At 39.0% G+C, this 17,730-nt stretch overlaps 1 protein-coding gene across 5 annotated transcripts in view; it reads right to left on the bottom strand.

Annotated features, from left to right (window-relative positions):
* atp11c (ATPase phospholipid transporting 11C) overlaps positions 1 to 17,730 on the bottom strand; it is a 266,736-nt gene that overhangs the window by 161,599 nt on the left and 87,407 nt on the right. For all 5 annotated transcript variants that reach the window (XM_039766150.1, XM_039766151.1, XM_039766152.1 and 2 more), the window contains exon 3: positions 6,871 to 6,960. In XM_039766150.1, the coding sequence (XP_039622084.1) occupies positions 6,871 to 6,960 (90 nt within the window). The remainder of the gene's footprint in view (positions 1 to 6,870; positions 6,961 to 17,730) is intronic.

Genomic DNA, 17,730 nt, shown 5'->3' with positions numbered 1-17,730 from the left:
TTGTGCTGTGCTTGGACTGTGTTGCAGTGCTTGTGGGAAACAGGGAAGACGTTTCCCACAAGAGAAAAGAAATAAATAAAAATCAGTGTGTGCCGTGCACTTGTGTCCCACACGTGTCTGTGTCAGGTTAAGCTGGCGGTGCCAGCCTGATGGGCCACAGAGATTAAAGTGGAAATTTTCAAGATTAAACTCAATATTTTGACTTTAATCTAGACACATATCTTTTTCTTCTTTACTGTGTCCCTCTTTTTTCTTTCTTCTTTGTGACCCTAATACACTTCTGTATGACACACATACACTAGCCTATGCATGTCGACTTTGACATCTGACCACTTTGTGCAACTTTCTGAACTTGAACTTATTTTGTTTGTTTTTTTTTTACATTTTTTGAATTAATTAAAAGCAAGTAACATTCCATACAAGCAAGTTCAACTTGACAAGACTAAGTTCAAATCAACCACTACCCATGAGAAAGAGAGCAAGGCTAACAGCCAGACTAAAACTTTTTAAGAGTAGGAAAAAAATGGGTGAGAAAATCCTTTTCCCCAATTTAAATGCTTATTCTAAAATGTTATTGATTAGATCCTGCCAGGTTTTAAAAATGTTCTGAACAGATCCTCTATTCGAGAATGTGATTTTTCCCATTTCAAATAGTATATACATCAGTTGCCCACTGACTTACAAGAAATGAGTTAGGATTCTTCCAGTTGAGCAAGATAAGTCTATGTGTCAATAGTGAAGTAAAGGCAATTAGTTTGTTTGTCCTTCTCCACCCATCTGGGAGTACACCAAACACAGCTGTTAATGGATTAGGAGAGATTGTGACATCAAGGCTGTCTGAAAGGCATTTAAAGATTTTGGTCCAGAATGATGTTAATTTGGTGCATGCCCAAAACATATGGCCCACAATGTTCACAGGATGGAACTTGCCCTGGAAACATTTTGGACAATTTTAAACATGACAGATAATTGAATAATTGTATGCTTTGTGCATATGAATTCTGTGCATGGTTACCTTCCACTCCTTTTCTGAAATATTGAAAAAGATATGCTTTTCCTACTGTAAGCAGGGATCTTTGAAAAGAAAGGATTTTTAAATGTTTTTATATATTATAGAAACGATGTCTGAGTCCTCAAGCCTGATTAATATTTCTAGAAACTGGGCAGATTTTGTTTAACAAAGTTTCTATTTTGGAGGAAGTGAAAGAACTGTGTTGATGGAAAGTTAAATTTGGAGTGTAATTGTTTGTAGGATGCAAAGACGTTATCTATGTACAAATCTCTATGTGATTTAATCCCGTACGTTTTCCAAATGGGCGGCACGGTGGCGCAGTGGGTAGCGCTGCTGCCTCACAGTTAGAAGATCCAGGTTCACTTCCTGGGTCCTCCCTGCATGGAGTTTGCATGTTCTCCCCGTGTCTGCATGGGTTTCCTCCGGGTACTCCGGCTTCCTCCCACAGTCCAAAGACATGCAGGTTAGGTGGATTGGCGATTCTAAATTGACCCTAGTGTGTGCTTGGTGTGTGTGTGTGTGTGTGTGTGTGTGTGTGTGTGCGCGTGCGCGCTGCCCAGGTTTGTTTCCTGCCTTGCGCCCTGTGTTGGCTGGGATTGGCTCCAGCAGACCCCGTGACCCTGTAGTTAGGATATAGCGGGTTGATAATGGATGGATGGATGGATGTTTTCCAAACATTAAAAACTGCGTACGTTTGAGAGGGTGGAAAAAGGTAGTTATCATGCAGAGGTGCCACAGATACTTCCTACATTAGTTCCATATTCTGAGTGAATGAAGCACAATTGAGTTGTTAGTACATTGACAATAACTCATATTTACTGGGGTACAAAGCAAGGAATGTAAAGAAGTACAGTAATCCCTCCTCGATCGCGGGGGTTGCATTCCAAAACCCCCCGCGATAGATGAAAATCCGCGAAGTAGAAGCCATATGTTTGCATGGTTATTTTTATATATTTTAAGCCGTTATAAACTCTCCCACACTGTTAACATTATTAGAGCCCTCTAGACATGAAATAACACCCTTTAGTCAAAAGTTTAAACTGTGCTCTATGACAAGACAGAGATGACAGTTCTCACAATTAAAAGAATTCAAACATATCTTCCTCTTCAAAGAATGCGTGTCAGGAGCAGAGAATGTCAGAGAGAGAGAGAGAGAGTGCGCGAGACAGAAAAGCGAACAACCAAAAATCAATACGTGCTTTTGGGCTTTTAAGTATGCCGAAGCACCGCGATAAAGCGCCATTTTTTAGAGGAGCGTCCGTATCTTCTAAGCAAACAGCCCCTCTGCTCACACCCCCTCCGTCAGGCGCAGAGAATGTCAGAGAGGGTGAGAGAAAAGCAAACAATCAAGCACCGCGTGGGAAGCATATCTTATATCATTGAGGAGTTTTAGTTAATATGTAATACATGCTCTATATGGGTAGCTTCTAAGCCATCCGCCAATAGCGTCCATTGTATGAAATCAACTGGGCAAACAAACTGAGGAAGCATGTACCATAAATTAAAAGACCCATTGTCCGCAGAAATCCGCGAACCAGCGAAAAATCCGTGATATATATTTAGATATGCTTACATTTAAAATCAGCAATAGAGTGAAGCCGCGAAAGTCGAAGCGCAATATAGCGATGGATTACTGTACTACAGAATTTTATTTCTATTGTGGATCATGCATCTGTGTGTTCATCTATTTGTGTCAATGTCCAGGTTTTTATAGCTTGTATATTTGTTGCCAGTAATAAAATTGAAAGTTAGGTAGAGCCATCCATTTGTTGAAGTATATGGGAATACTAAGAAATAGATAAAGATGCTTAGGAAGGATATTCATCTTGACAATGTTAATTCTTCTAACTAAAGTAAGATAAAGGGCATACCATCTATGCGAGTTTTACTTAAACTTTTCCATACAGACAGCAAAATTTTGTTGATAAATAGCTTTATGTTTTTCTTGTGATATTTACCCCTAGGTATTTAAACTGATCAGTGATGATTAAAAGGGAAACTGTCCAATCTAATGCTAGAGAGTTCGTTGGAAAGAGCACACTTTTATTCAAATTAATTTTGAGTCCAGAAACCTTTTGAAATTCTGCTAGTGCTGTTAGGACTACAGACACAGCATTTTGTGGATTTGATATATAAAGTATCATATCAACTGCATATAGTGATATTTTCTGTTCAAGTACTTCTCTGTACTTCTCTGTACTAAGTAATCCACTTAATCTCATAAGCATTTTGAAAGTGAACTGCCAGTGGCTCAATGGCGATTGCAAACAGCAATGGTGACAAGGGGCATCCTTGTCTAGTACCATGTTCTAGTTTAAAGTAGTCCGAATTAATGTTGTTAATACAAATTGAAGCTTCTAGACAGGTATACAGTAGTCTGATCCATGCACATATGTTTCGGACCAAACCCAAATTTCTCCAATGTTGTGAAAAGTTTGTCCCATTCAACCATATCAAATGCTTTTTCTGCATCCAATGATAAAATCATCTCTGGGGTGTTAGACTTTGTGGGTGAAAATTGTCTGCCTTTAATAAATCCAGTTTGGTTTTGTGATATTACCGAAGCACTTTCTCAATCCTTCTAGCTAGAACTTTAAAGAGCATCTTAACATCATTATTCAGAAGTGAGATTGGTCTGTATGATGCACATTGTACACATTGTAATAAGTCCTTATTTTTCTTAGGAATGATGGTAATTAATACTTGGAAAAAAGTCTGAGGTAGAATTTTGTTTCTGGCTTCTGTAAATCTATACTAATAAAAGGCAAAGCCCTCACTGACTCACTCACTCATCACTAATTCTCCAACTTCCCGTGTAGGTAGAAGGCTGAAATTTGGCACACTCATTCCTTACAGCTTACTTACAAAAGTTAAGCAGGTTTAATTTCGAAATTCTATGCATAACGGTCGACAACGTCTGTCATGTTCAACTTTCTTATTTATGGCCCCATCTTCATGAAATTTGGTAGGCGGCTTCCCTGCGCTAACCGAAACCAATGTACATACTTATTTCGGTGGTATGACGCCACTGTCGGCCGCCATATTGAACTTTCCAACGTCGCTAATTCTCCAACTTCCCGTGTAGGTAGAAGGCTGAAATTTGGCAGGCTCATTCCTTACAGCTTACTTACAAAAGTTAAGCGGGTTTCATTTAGAAATTCTACGCATAACGGTCGACAACGTCCGCCATGTTGAACTTTCTTATTTAAGGCCCCATCTGCACAAAATTTGGTAGGCGGCTTCCCTGCGCTAACCGAAACCGATATATGTACTTATTTCAGTGGTATGATGCCACTGTCGGCCGCCATATTGAACTTTCAAACGGTCTTTGTTACTTATGGGCCCATCTTCAAGAAATTTGGTACGAGGGTTCCGAACACTAACTGAATCCTACTTACGTACATATATACTTCCATAGCCTGCAGCTTGGTCACCGTGTGAGGCGCCGTTGGGTTCCCCATCCCAACGCATCCCACGTTGTTGGCTGCCTGCCAATATCGGGCCGTCCGTCGCTCCGGTCTCTACATTCCCTTCCTTGCTTCGCCACGGGATTCACGTCTCCATGCTGATAACTACAGCCTTTTTATTTAATCTACGGCTTCTCCACTGTTTTATTGTTCGTTTATTGCGATTATAATTATTGTGTAGGTATTTTAGACTTACTTTACATTGTTCAGGTACCCATTTCCTTTTCCAACCATACCCCTATTAACATGTCTATCGAGGTGATCACCATCGCACAGAACTGTCACTTCCCCGAGTGGTTTCCATCCCAGGAGATGGCACCTGCCTTTTCCATTCTGTTTGTTATATATTGCACGGCCATATCAGGCTCACTCTTGATATCCGGAGGAACATTGTGTCTTACGTATTGAATGACTGGGACAGGTTCAAGGTGTGGACTGATGACAGTACAGGAGATAATTATACTACACAGGAGCACTAGAAGAGTGAAATGCTTAAGCCCTTCACCTATGGTTCTGCATGTGAGTTGATGGCTGCCGCTGAGTTTTTCGGTTGTCGCTTTCAAGTGTACCGAAATGGCCAAATATTTTACACCTATCGACAACCTCCAATGCCTCTTAAACATCTTAGATTCCCAGGTGACGATTTCAGTATTGGACACTTTGATGTTTATGAACGTTTAAACTCTCAAAAGCTGGATGTGAAGTTATTGATGAAACCGGTTGTATGCTTACAACGCTTGACAGATGCCGAATGTCACTGCAAATACTGTCGTAATTGAAACAAACCATGAAACTCAAACCAATTATGACAGCAGCAATCCAAGCTGTGAGGTTTGAGACAAGATTACTTTTCACATGGCCAACTGTACATTGCATGCTCAAGTGTAAGCTCAGCGCACAGCTTGGTCATATTACAACTGGAGGGCCGAAATGACAATGCGGTATACAAAGAGATCCTTAACAAATAATTATTGGTATATTTTCCCTCAGTTTAAAAAGGTTTAATTTTCTTCTTAATAAAAATTTTAAGGCAGTACTTCGCCGCTGCGAAGCACGAGTATTTTCTAGTGTTGCTAATAAAAGGGGAAGTAACTTAATTGAAAACTTGAACTTTCAAGTCCCATTCAAACTGCCAAATAATATGTTTTACCTTGCCTCCATGTGGTAAAGTGAGGTCAACAGCAGGTGGGAGAGTTTTTAATAAATAAATAAGTCTAGCTGCCACACTCGTGCGTTTGGGTGGAGGCATGGTAGCGTCCTGAGAGTGCTTTCCATGGGTGATGTGAGAGTGGATGGCCCTGCACTTAGTGCATAGGTGCAAGATTGCCCATGGCCCAAATTTGCATTGAGAACTGCTGATTGCTGCAGCTGTGCCCCATTTTAAAAAGAAAGCATGAGTGTTAGGAGGAGCAAACTGGAGGATTGAGAAGGAAACAGACTGGCCAGGGACAGAGAGAAGTAGACTCAAGAGACATGAAGAAAGTTAAAGGTAAAGGAAGACAGCAAGGCAGAGGCAGAGATGGCAAGTGATAGTGCCCAAGCTGAATCGAGTGAGGAAGATGGTCGTGAGTGAGCCTTAGTGCCATAGGAGCCTGAGGTGATGAAATGGGCGCTCAAACTGAGCGCTTTCTTGTGAGTAGGAGTGGCCCGATTGATGCTGTCTCCCCGCAAGGGAAAATCATGTGGGGCTTGACGGGTGCCCTGCATATGCTGAAGGAAGGGCAGCAAGGAACAGAATGCCGATATGAAGTTTAACTGCACCTGTCGGCAGGTTTAAAGGAAATGGATTATTTATTGCACAGTTTTTAACCTCCTCCATGTTTTATAGGATTATTTATTTATCAAACTTTGCACTGCAGTTTGTGGCCACTTTAGTTGGTTGATTTTCCAATAAAAACCTCCCCTTGCAATGTTTGTCCTCATTTGCCAAGTTCATTCCGGTTAAGACGTTAGTCTTTAAACGATGGTGTTAGCTTTGCTTACACACAGTTTTATGCATCTGAATTTTTTGTGCATATGCACATTTGTAACATGTAAATATTTCAGCAATCAATCCTTAGCATAGACATCACTGCTTTCCATTTCTACCATTTTTGAAAACAGAAGGCAGCACAGATCTGGAAGCTGAGATAATACTTGGAAAGCAATAGCCATCTAAGAATATGTTTTTTTATTTCTTGCAACCAATGATTTTTGCTGTGTTTTGTGGTTTACTGTTTAAATGGTGTTGCTGGTTTACTAAATAACAGTTTACACTCTGTCATTAGGGCTTCAGAGGCTTCCTAAAATAAAATTCCCCAAATCTAACGCCATACCCCTTCATTTTCAGGAGAAAAAAAAGTAAACAGTATTAATAAACACCCAGCTATCATATGTAGAATAAGCACTCACCTGAACCAAAAAGATGATGAGAAAATAGAAATTGGCAATTCTTCTGAATTGTTCAAAAAGGTTTTTGGGGAGGAAGTTCCAGATTGTATACTATAAAGAAAAAATAAAAAATGAGTCAAGTGAGGTTTGATTCAAAAAGCTTTAGTTAGGATGTAACAAAAATGAAAGAAAATTTCAGAACAAAAAGTTGCAAGTACTCAATATTTGTAATCAAAGTACACAAACTTGTGTAGTCTTCTAAGCAAACAAAAAAGATACTACATCTTAATCCCTACATGACCAGAAGAAATATTAGCCAGTTGAACATCAAGTACATAACTCAACAGAAAATAAAGCAGGTGTTTTTTTAGCAAACCCAGCTGATGCTGACATAAGGCTTAAAGAATAGAAAAAAAGTCTATTGCATTTGGGTGTATATCATAATCTTAGGCATAAAAGTCTTGGGGAATTTAAGGGCTGACTTAATCTGCTTTTGTAATTTCTTGTACAAAACATACAACAAAGTGAATATTAGAATACTGAAATACACTGAATCTCCAAAACAGCAACAAGACTACAGAGCAACAACATGATAGAATGACTGCTGGATGCCAATCATGCAAATAACAATTTTCTCTACATGGGGCTCAAACACTTAATATAAGATATAAAAAAAATCTAATTACTTTTGTGTGCAAACAATGACCAAAAATATTTAAAGTAGCTATGCTGTATTTCTTTATAGCAACTTTCAGCTAGCTGTATATTACAGTGAGTATTAATACCATATGTTTATTCTAACTGCAAAATCTCTCCCATTAACTAACACGATGAAATGAATAAGCATCCCATCCAAGTCCATAATGCTTAAATCTCAGACCAAGCCTAAGCTTCCAGTCCATATATTCAAAATCCTTGCTTTTCTTTTTTCATTATCTGCATACAGAACTGCCAGCGAGACCAAGCAGTTGGTAAGGAATGCACATGTAAGCTGTATTCATAGCAAAACACTACCAATAAAACAATGATTACAACTTGAGAGAAATTTTAAATTACGTTGAATGGTGACTTGCAATTTGAATTAAAAAGCTTGTACTAACAGAGCAGATGCAGCATACTGGGCAACTCTACTGGTTACCTAACCAGCAGGGCCACTTTCTTTTGAGAAACATTTATTTGCATACTTTCTGCAAAGTTCAAAGTATGAACATTTCACATTTCTGTATTACATGCATTTCGAAATGGAATCCTACTCAATAGTGAGACTTTTGGTTCCAACAGAAAGAAAGCATAATGCTCCTTCAAGAGTACTGCAGCATGCAGCACTCTCATTTCACTTTTTGCGAAGTAACCTTTTGGATTTTCATCTGCATCTTTTTGGTGTCACATACTGAAAGCCGCCCACTGTTGTTGTATAGACCAGTGCTCCAAAACTTTTTACACCTGTTGAAACTAGTTTTAGGGTAATAAAATACATTACCAGCTGTAATTTTTAATATGTCTAGATATAAGCGATCAATGTAAGGATGTATTTTATTGCTTATGGTTACTACTGATTGATGGGTAATAGTGAATATAAATTTTCCTATTGTTAGAAATAAATATTAAGAATCTACTGTACATATCTGATCACAAGACAAGACAAAATGAAGAAACAAATAATTGATATTTGTTAGAAATTATACATACATCTCTTTTCTAATTTAATTCATGGTCATAAGGCAGGAACTACCATAGGAGAGGGTTCCAGCCCATAGCAGGTCACACAACAGATACCTGTACTTGTTCATGTGTGCCAGTTTTGAGTGTAAAATAATCTTAAAAAACACAATTTACAGAGGTTTGTGGAAAACATAGTCTTCTTCCTTTTCAGCATTAGAGATTGCCACAGTGGGGGGGTGGGGATCGATCTGTTCTTAACTCAAATTTTCTTTTTGTAAAAACCTGATTGCTTTGTATGGATTGTAATAAAATTAATATTAAAAAAAATTGCCACAGTGGATCATCTGTTACCATAGTTTCCTGTTCTCTGCACCTTGCTCTATCACACCCACCACCTACATGTCCTCTCTCTCACCACATCCATAAACCTCCTCTGAGGCCTTCCTCTTTTCCTCTTGCCTAGTAACTCCATCCGTAGCATCCTTCTCCCATCCATCTCCACCCTGAAAGTGTCCTAACCAAAGAAGTCTCGCCTCTCTGAGTTTGTCTCCAAACTGTCCAACCTGAGCTGACCCTCTATTGTACTCGTTCCTAATCTTATCCATCCTCGTCACACCCAATGCAAATCTTAATATCATTAAGTCCATCACCTCCACTTCTGTCTTCTGTCTTTTTGTCAGTGCCTCCAACACATACATATCAGCTGGTCTCATTACCATCTTGTAGATCTTCCCTTTCTTTCTTGCTGGTTCCCATCAGTCACAAATCACTATCTTCTCTACCCTCTCCACCCTGCCTGCACTCTCTTCTTCACCTTTTCTCAACACTCCCCATTACTTTGTACTGTTGATCCCAAGTATTAAAACCTCACCAGCTGTACTCCGTACATCCTCAACATTCCTCTCACCTCTCTCTCATTTACACACGTATATTCTGTCTTGGTCCTTCTCTACTTCAATTCTCTCTTCAGTAGAGCATATCTCCACCTCTCCTAGGTCTCTTCAACCTGCTCCCTATTCTTGTTACACATTATAATGTCATCCACAAACCTCATAGACCAATGGGGACTCCTGTCTAATTTCCTCTGTCAACCTGTCCATCACCATTGCAAATAAGAAAGGGCTCAGAGTCGATCCTTGATGTAATCCCACCTCCACCTTGAACACCTCCATTACTCTTACTGCAGACCTCACCACTGTAACACTTCCCTCGTACATATCCTATACAACTCTTACATACTTCTCTGCCTTTCCTAACTTTCTCATACAATACCACAACTACACTATAAGCACCCTGTCATATGCTTTCTCTAGGTCCACAAAAACACAATGCAACTCCTTTTGGGCATCTCTATACTTCTTCATCAACACCCTCAGAGCAAACATTGCTTCTGTAGTATTCCTTCCCAGCAGGAAACAATAATGATGCTCACTAATCACCACCTCCATTCTTAACCTAGCTTCAATTACCCTTTCCCATAACCTCATGTAGTTACTACATTCTGCACATCCCCTTATTTTTTAAAAGCAATACCAGTACACTTCATCTCCACTCCTCAGGCAGCCACTCACTTTCCAAGATTGCACTAAATAATCTGGTTAAAAACTCCACTGCCATCTCTCCTAAATACCTCCATGCTTCCACAGGTATGTCAGCTATGCTGACAGCCCTCCCATTCTTCATCCTTTTCATAGCTGTCCTTACTTCTTCTTTGCTAATCCGTTAACACTTCCTGGTTCACTATCTGCGCTATCATCCAACCTTCTCTCATACAATGTACATGTATGAGACTTATCTTTATGTGACTTATCTTTAGCCTTCGCCTCCTCTCTCTTTACCTTATGCCCTATCTTCTTGTACTTCTTGAAGACGCTGCAGGGAGGCTCAAGGACTCGTATATGTTCCGTATAGCCTGGAAGTACTTCACAGTTACGAGGTCAGAAGAAATAAAGTACTTCCGGGCTGAAGAAAAAGAGAAGTTTTCACCTGACCCGGAAGTGCTGGGGAATCATATGGACTGGGGGATCAGAACTTCCGGGTCAAGGACTACAAAGGACTATGGGAAACCCCAGCGTGTTGAGCTGAGTTGGGAGGAAGGGTGACAACGCGTCTGGGAGTTGGTGGATTGTGATTGATTATTGAGAATTGTGTTTATTGTAATTTATTTAAGTATAGTGGAGGTAAAGGTGCTTTGTGCACATTATTATAAAAATAAAATTAATATTTGGACTTTTATCTGGTGTCTAGCGTCTGGTCTGAGGGCTCAAGGGGACGACAGCGCCCCATATCTGTCCCAATCTCTTTTGCCATCCTATGCTGCCTATCTATGCTTTCCCCACTTTGCACTCCTCTCCTTGACACAATATCTACAGTGCATCTGGAAAGTATTCACAGCGCATCACTTGTTCCACATTTTGTTATGTTACAACAGGGGTCCCCAACTCCAGTCCTGGAGGGCCCCACTGTCTGTAGGTTTTCATTCTAACCCTTTTCTTAATTAGTGCACTGTTTTTGCTGCTAATTAACTTCTTTTGAATCAATTTCAATTGACTTGTTTTTTAAGATCTTTTCCCCTGAATTTCTTCATTGCTCTTCTGAATTGCTTCCTTTCTTTCCTTGAAATGTGAAGTGAGTGAGCCAACGAAGACCAACTAAGTCAGGACCTCAAACATCAACCAATTTCACGCCAACCGGTTGCTTAATTAGGTGTGGATACTTGTCGTTAATTAAACCTGTTCTTTAATTCCATGGCTTGTTGTTGCTCTCATTATGCAATGGTATATATTTCTGAAATTGTTGATTTTCTTTTTTCTAAGAGCCCTGAAAAATGTTTTGGGGACCTGAGCAGATCAACATCCTTGAGACCATCATCTTTCTTTATATTCAGATATTGTATGATGGACACAATTTGTTGGTCGTGTTTTAGCTCATTTTGTATCTCATTATTGTTTGGCAACTAATTAAGAAAAAGAAACAATTAAGGGGTCTAATTCTTCGAGAGCAAGTTGATTAAAATGAATTCAAAAGAAGTTAATTAGGAGCAAAAACAGGTCACTGATTAAGAAAGAGGGTTAGAATGAAAACCTGCAACCACTGGGGCCCTCTGGGGGAGTTGGGGACCCCTGTGTTACAGCCTTATTCCAAAATGGATTAAATTAATTTTTTTCCTCAGAATTCTACACACAACACCCCCATAATGACAACGTGAAAAAAGTTTACTTGAGGTTTTTGCAAATGTACTAAAAATAAAAAAACTGAGAAATCACATGTAGATAAGTATTCACAGCCTTTGCTCAGTACTTTGTGGATGCACCTTAGGCAGCAATTACAGTCTCAAGTCTTTTTGAATATGATGCCACAAGCTTGGCACACCTATCCTTGGCCGGTTTCGCCCATTCCTCTTTGTGGCACCACTCAAGCTCCATCAGGTTGAACGGGAAGCGTCAGTGCACAGCCATTTTAAGATCTCTCCAGAGATGTTCAATCGGAATTAAAGTCTGGGCTCTGGCTGGGCCACTCAAGGACATTCACAGAGTTGACCTGAAGCCACTCCTTTGATAACTTGGCTGTGTAATTAGGGTCGTTGTCCTGCTGAAAGATGAACCGTTGCCACCAGTCTGAGGTCAAGAGCGCTCTGGAGCAGGTTTTTATCCAGGATGTCCCTGTACATTGTTGCAGTCATCTTTCCCTTTATCCTGACTAGTCTCCCAGTTCCTGCCGCTGAAAAACATCCCCACAGCATGATGCTGCCATGATGGTATTGGTCTGGTGATGAACAGTGCCTGGTTTCCTCCAAACGTGACACCTGGCATTCACACCAAGGAGTTCAATCTTTGTCTCATCGCACCAGAGAATTTTGTTTCTCATGGTCTGAGAGTCCTTCAGGTGCCTTTTGGCAAACTCCAGGTGGGCTGCCATGTGTCTTTTACTAAGGAGTGGCTTCCGTCTGGCCACTCTACCATACAGGCCTGATTGGTGGATTGCTGCAGAGATGGTTGTCCTTCTGGAATGTTCTCCTCTCTCCACAGAGGACCTCTGGAGCTCTGATAGAGTGAGCATAGGGTTTTTGGTCACCTCCCTGACTAAGGCCCTTCTCCCCCGATCGCTCAGTTTAGATGGCCGGCCATCGGCTCTAGGAAGAGTCCTGGTGGTTTCGAACTTCTTCCACTTACGGATGATGGAGGCCACTGTGCTCATTGGGACCTTCAAAGCAGCAGAAATTTTTCTGTAACCTTCCCCAGATTTGTGCCTCGAGACAATCCTGTCTCGGAGGTCTACAGACAATTCCTTTGACTTCATGCTTGGTTTGTGCTCTGACATGAACTGTCAACTGTGGGACCTTATATAGACAGGTGTGTGCCTTTCCAAATCATGTCCAATCAACTGAATTTACCACAGGTGGACTCCAATTAAGCTGCAAAAACATCTCAAGGATGATCAGGGGAAACAGGATGCACCTGAGCTTCATAGTAAAGAGGAACTGGAAAGAGGGCTGCTCTGTCTATAATGGCGGGTGCTGTTCCTGTTCCCAGATCCTTGACAGCAACTTAGCATCAAAATGGCAATGCATCTTCAGTGCTGATCAGGACAGATCAAGACAACAACAGGAAGTCATCATCAATTGATCAACAAATACTACAAAGCTCACTCCAATATCGCGGAAGCCCAACTGCAACACTACATACTCTACCCCCTTGTTTTCATTTGGATTTTTTTTGTTAGAGTTTTAGCCTACTTTTAATGTGCCTCATTGTCCTTTTCATTTACATGATAAAGAGAAAATAAGATCAGTACTACAGGGCAAAAAACAGAGAAAGAGAAAAAGGTTATATAGCATACAGGAAGGCACACAATAATAATAATGTATTTTAATTAATGCTCAGTTATCTTGGGTACTACAAAGAAGACTGTTTGCAGACATATTTTTATTAACTTTTTTTAAAAGGGTGACAGCATGGTGCCATGTTTAGCGTTGCTGGCACACAGCTCCATGGATGGGTACATTTGTATATTTTACTCAAGCTTACTGTCACAATCCAAAGACATGCATACTGAGACTCTAAATTGGTCCTGGATAAGTGAGTATATGTATTGATTCCTGTCTTTCATCTGATACTCTGAAAGACTCTGACCCTTTACCCAGAATTGATGTAAGCAGGTTCAGAAAATGGATTGATACTCTGGTTTACCCTATATTTCGATTTATAAACATGAAATTTTTAATTTTAACAGACTCTTAAAAATAAGATAATATTAATAATTATCTTAAATAATAGGTAAGAAAAACTGATATATGAAAGAAACAAGTTTTTACAAGACATTTATCAGACAGCTCCTTATTTAAAAAATAATTCTGCTTGGTATACGAGTGACTGCTTTTACTGCAAATAAGCAATTAACTAATAATACGTAACAGCATGATTATTTTAAAGGATGGCAGATGCTATAAGCAACTGCATCATTTACTCAGTTCAGCAGACACATAACAGCAACATCTAAAAGATTTTGGTTCCATAAACTGCTGGAAAAGTGATAAACACATGTTAAAAACATATTTTCACACTGAAGACTGTCCCCTGAAATGACAAAATGAAATAATGACTAACATGAGGTGCAATTAATTACATTTAGAGCAAATCTTCTTACACATTATGGCATAATTTAATAAAATAATGGGCAGATTTGCCGCATTTTCCTGGTAGGAAACCTCTTAGGAACTCGCCATTATTATTGCTTACTGCTGTCATGCTCATAAAACAACATTTATTTCCCTGCTTTTCTTTGTCTATCTGTCAAACTGTAATCAGCATCTTTGTTTCAGCTGTTAAAATCTTTTCTTAAATTCTTTCTTATTTTTGCAGCCAAGTAATTAAAAAGTCATTTATGGAAAAAACATTACACAGATAAATAAATAAAATACATCAGCAACTAATGTTCTTAAAAACATCTCAAAAACATATTAACATTAATTTTTACTGCAATTAATAATCATTGTCAAAAATGCAAGGACAGCATGCAGTCCAGTAGAATACATTAGTCCATTCCATTCCTTCTGTTTGTATAACAGGGTCACAGTGAGTTTCAGACATAGTTTATAGCTGCTAATTAATCTAATGTGCCTCTCTCTAGTAGCTGAGAAGAAACAAAAGTAACATAGAATAACATAAAAGCACATCTTTTTGGTTTGTTAATTTCAGCCTTCCGTCCAACGTCTGTATATTTAAAAATGTAGCAGTGTAGATCGGGAAAAATTGTGCTATTCGAAAACACTGATATAACTATCATGTCATTCTCTTTGAAATCTCATCTTTACTGTCAGGATTAGCATGTCTTAACTTCTCTGCATTAGTTGATGCCTGTTGCACCTTGGAACACTCAAATATTCAGCAATATTTACTTTAACAGGACTCCAAGTCTATGAACCTCATAATCTGTTCTGACAAAGAAGTTTCCGTTTTCCTTGTAATTTCAGCATTTCCATTTATTTTGGTTGTGCTCCCTAACCAAATGGTGCATTTGGCTGATAAGATGCAAGATTCACACATTGTTGAGGTTTTTGTGTGGATGACAAACTTATCTGGAAATGCTACTGTCAATGGAAATCTTTTAAAATAAAACAATGTTCAGGCCTTAGATCATCAAAACAATCAAAAATTCAGAAGGAAATATTATGTACCCTAATAAGTTATCCATCAGTCTCAGTAAAAATGGCTTAATACATTTTTTCCCCCAACACTTCATTGGGAATTGAACACTTTATGTCTCAAACCTCAGTCAGCAGAAGCCTAAACATGTAAGACAAAGGTCTGGTATGTGACATGCCTTTATTCTGTTATGGGTTATGGATATGAAAGTGACATTTTAATCGTCTTAAGCAGCTCCTGTCAGAACAGGGGACAGTATGTTTAATCACCACATAAATGCTATGCTCAGCAGACTTGGAACACTAAAAGAGCTAAAGAGTAGAGGATCAATCTTGTGATAGCTGCACAAACATGCACACACTGAAGCTGGGGCCCAAGGGACGGAATAGTATTAGCACCAACTGCCAGAAAGATCTCCCTCTATACTAGATTATGCAGATAAAGGCTAAAAGACTCTCATATATCAGTCCTCCCACAGCCACCTGCACTTCACTGCACACTTTTTCCAGACCTTTTAATCATGAACAGGCTCTTTACGTCTGACAAATCATTGCTGAGAAGTGAGTGTTGGGGTGCTTGAGGAAAAAAAGCACACTCAGTCATGAAATTCAACAGTGTTATAGTGAACCTTTTTAATAATAAATTGTAAATAAAAATATTTTATACATGGAAAAGATAGAGACAATTCCCTGTTTTAGGACATTTAAGAATACTGAACAGAAAATATCTGTCTGCTCACATAATTGAATCTGTTAGAAAGTCTGAGAAATCAGTAATAATAATCCAAACAACATTTCAATAATCTCAAGGCAGATGCTTCTTTTTACTAGAGGTCCTTTTGCAGGAGAAAGTATTTCAGACTGAACATGAGATGAGTGGATCAAGTGTTACATTCTACTTTTCACATCAAAACCAAAGATGCAGGGATAGTAACAAACAAAGCATCTTATTTTGCAGAAGCATGCACACAGATCTAGAGACTGATATGTAATTATGGTTTCTAGCTCTATAAAATTTGTCTGATTCTGAGTAATCTACAGTATACAGTTGCAATAGGAACTAATCAGCCCCTCAAAGATTGTAACGATTTACCAATTAAGGATTTTCAAAAACCTAGATTTTGCTTTGGACTGCTACCATAGCAGTTGAGTAATACATAAAATAACAAAAACTGTATCATGCAGTATTCCTGAATAACAGGATATTTTGTAAATATAGCCATATCACAATTATTCAACACTTATATAATATTGCTGTTTTTAAAATCTTCTGCTAATTTTCATAGCATAAAGTGATATTAAAACATGATTAGGCCTTTGGGAACTTTACAGTACAATGATCGCCGATTTGCTTCAGATGTGATGAGAATTCAGACTACAGAATTTATGTGATACATAAAATGAGCCTCTCCCACAAATGTGTTCAAGGTGAGTTGCAATAATGGTTTAGACTAAGGATCTTTCACAAAAGCTGATTAAATATATTATTTAAAGGGCTCGCAAAATTTCAAAATCCCTAGTAGCCCTTCGGGCAGGCACTCTTTAGTTTTTGGTAGCCCAAAATAAATTTAAGTAGCCCAAATAAACAAGAGATTATTTTTAATGTATAATATTGTAAAGGAAACAAAACATTAATCAAAAAATTGTTAAAACACAAATTACAACAACTGTATAAAAATTACAATCATCAACTCAAATATTTGGTTCTAATTTAACAGAAATTTCTATGAACTTGTAAGAACTGTGTAGAACATGAATCAGTCTGTGTCAGATTCTGAATCTGAAATTTCCACTGAAGTCATGGATGAAAAAATGCCACTCGACATTGAGGGCATAGCATCTCCTTCATCAGCTTTCTCTTCCTGTGCATCGGCCTCCATTTCACTGCTCTTTGTTCTTGTTGGGGTTTTATGATCCAGGTGTCTTGAACCTTTTCCAAAAAACATCCAGAAACGAATTGACTTGTCAGGGCAAAAAGATTCAACTGTTTCCCCATTAAAGAAGAGTTGCATGCAGCCATTCAGTGTTTCAGGGTGTAGAGAGGTACGATGTGTTGTCTTCACTCGGTTCATGCAAGAAAATCCTCTCTCACAGATGGCTGTTGATGGACTAAGTGTCAGCATTAATTTCACCAGCAACAAGATATGAGAGAGGTGTTCTGGATGCTCAGAGAGGAGATCTCTGTACAAGCAATCTACCTTGCTACCCCACTGTTCTGCAAGCCACATTTTTAGATCCATCCAATTTTCTCTTTCTCTTCCTCATCTAGCAAACTGGCAACGTGTGACAAGATAATCTACCTCTTCATCCCCATAATTTGCCAGCTCTTCTCTGGGGTAGGGAAGAGTGGAAGGGTCAAAAACCTTGAAACAAGAGAGAGGCTTTTCACGCAGATTTTTAAATCTGTCGTCCATGTACTTGACTGTGTTGTCAATAATCTTCTGAATCTCTGCAACAAATGTGTCTTTGTCTGTACCCTCACCTCTTCTAGCAGGTCGTTGACTTTTTGTGAGCTGAGTTCCACAGTAGCAAATATTACCATCCTTGTTCGCTGTGAACTTTGTGTTCAAGGTTTT

The sequence above is a fragment of the Polypterus senegalus genome, chromosome 10, assembly GCF_016835505.1.
Source record: "Polypterus senegalus isolate Bchr_013 chromosome 10, ASM1683550v1, whole genome shotgun sequence".
Lineage (NCBI taxonomy): Eukaryota > Metazoa > Chordata > Cladistia > Polypteriformes > Polypteridae > Polypterus > Polypterus senegalus.
Note: the sequence above shows the minus strand (reverse complement) of the source record. Positions and strands in the feature narration are given on the sequence as shown.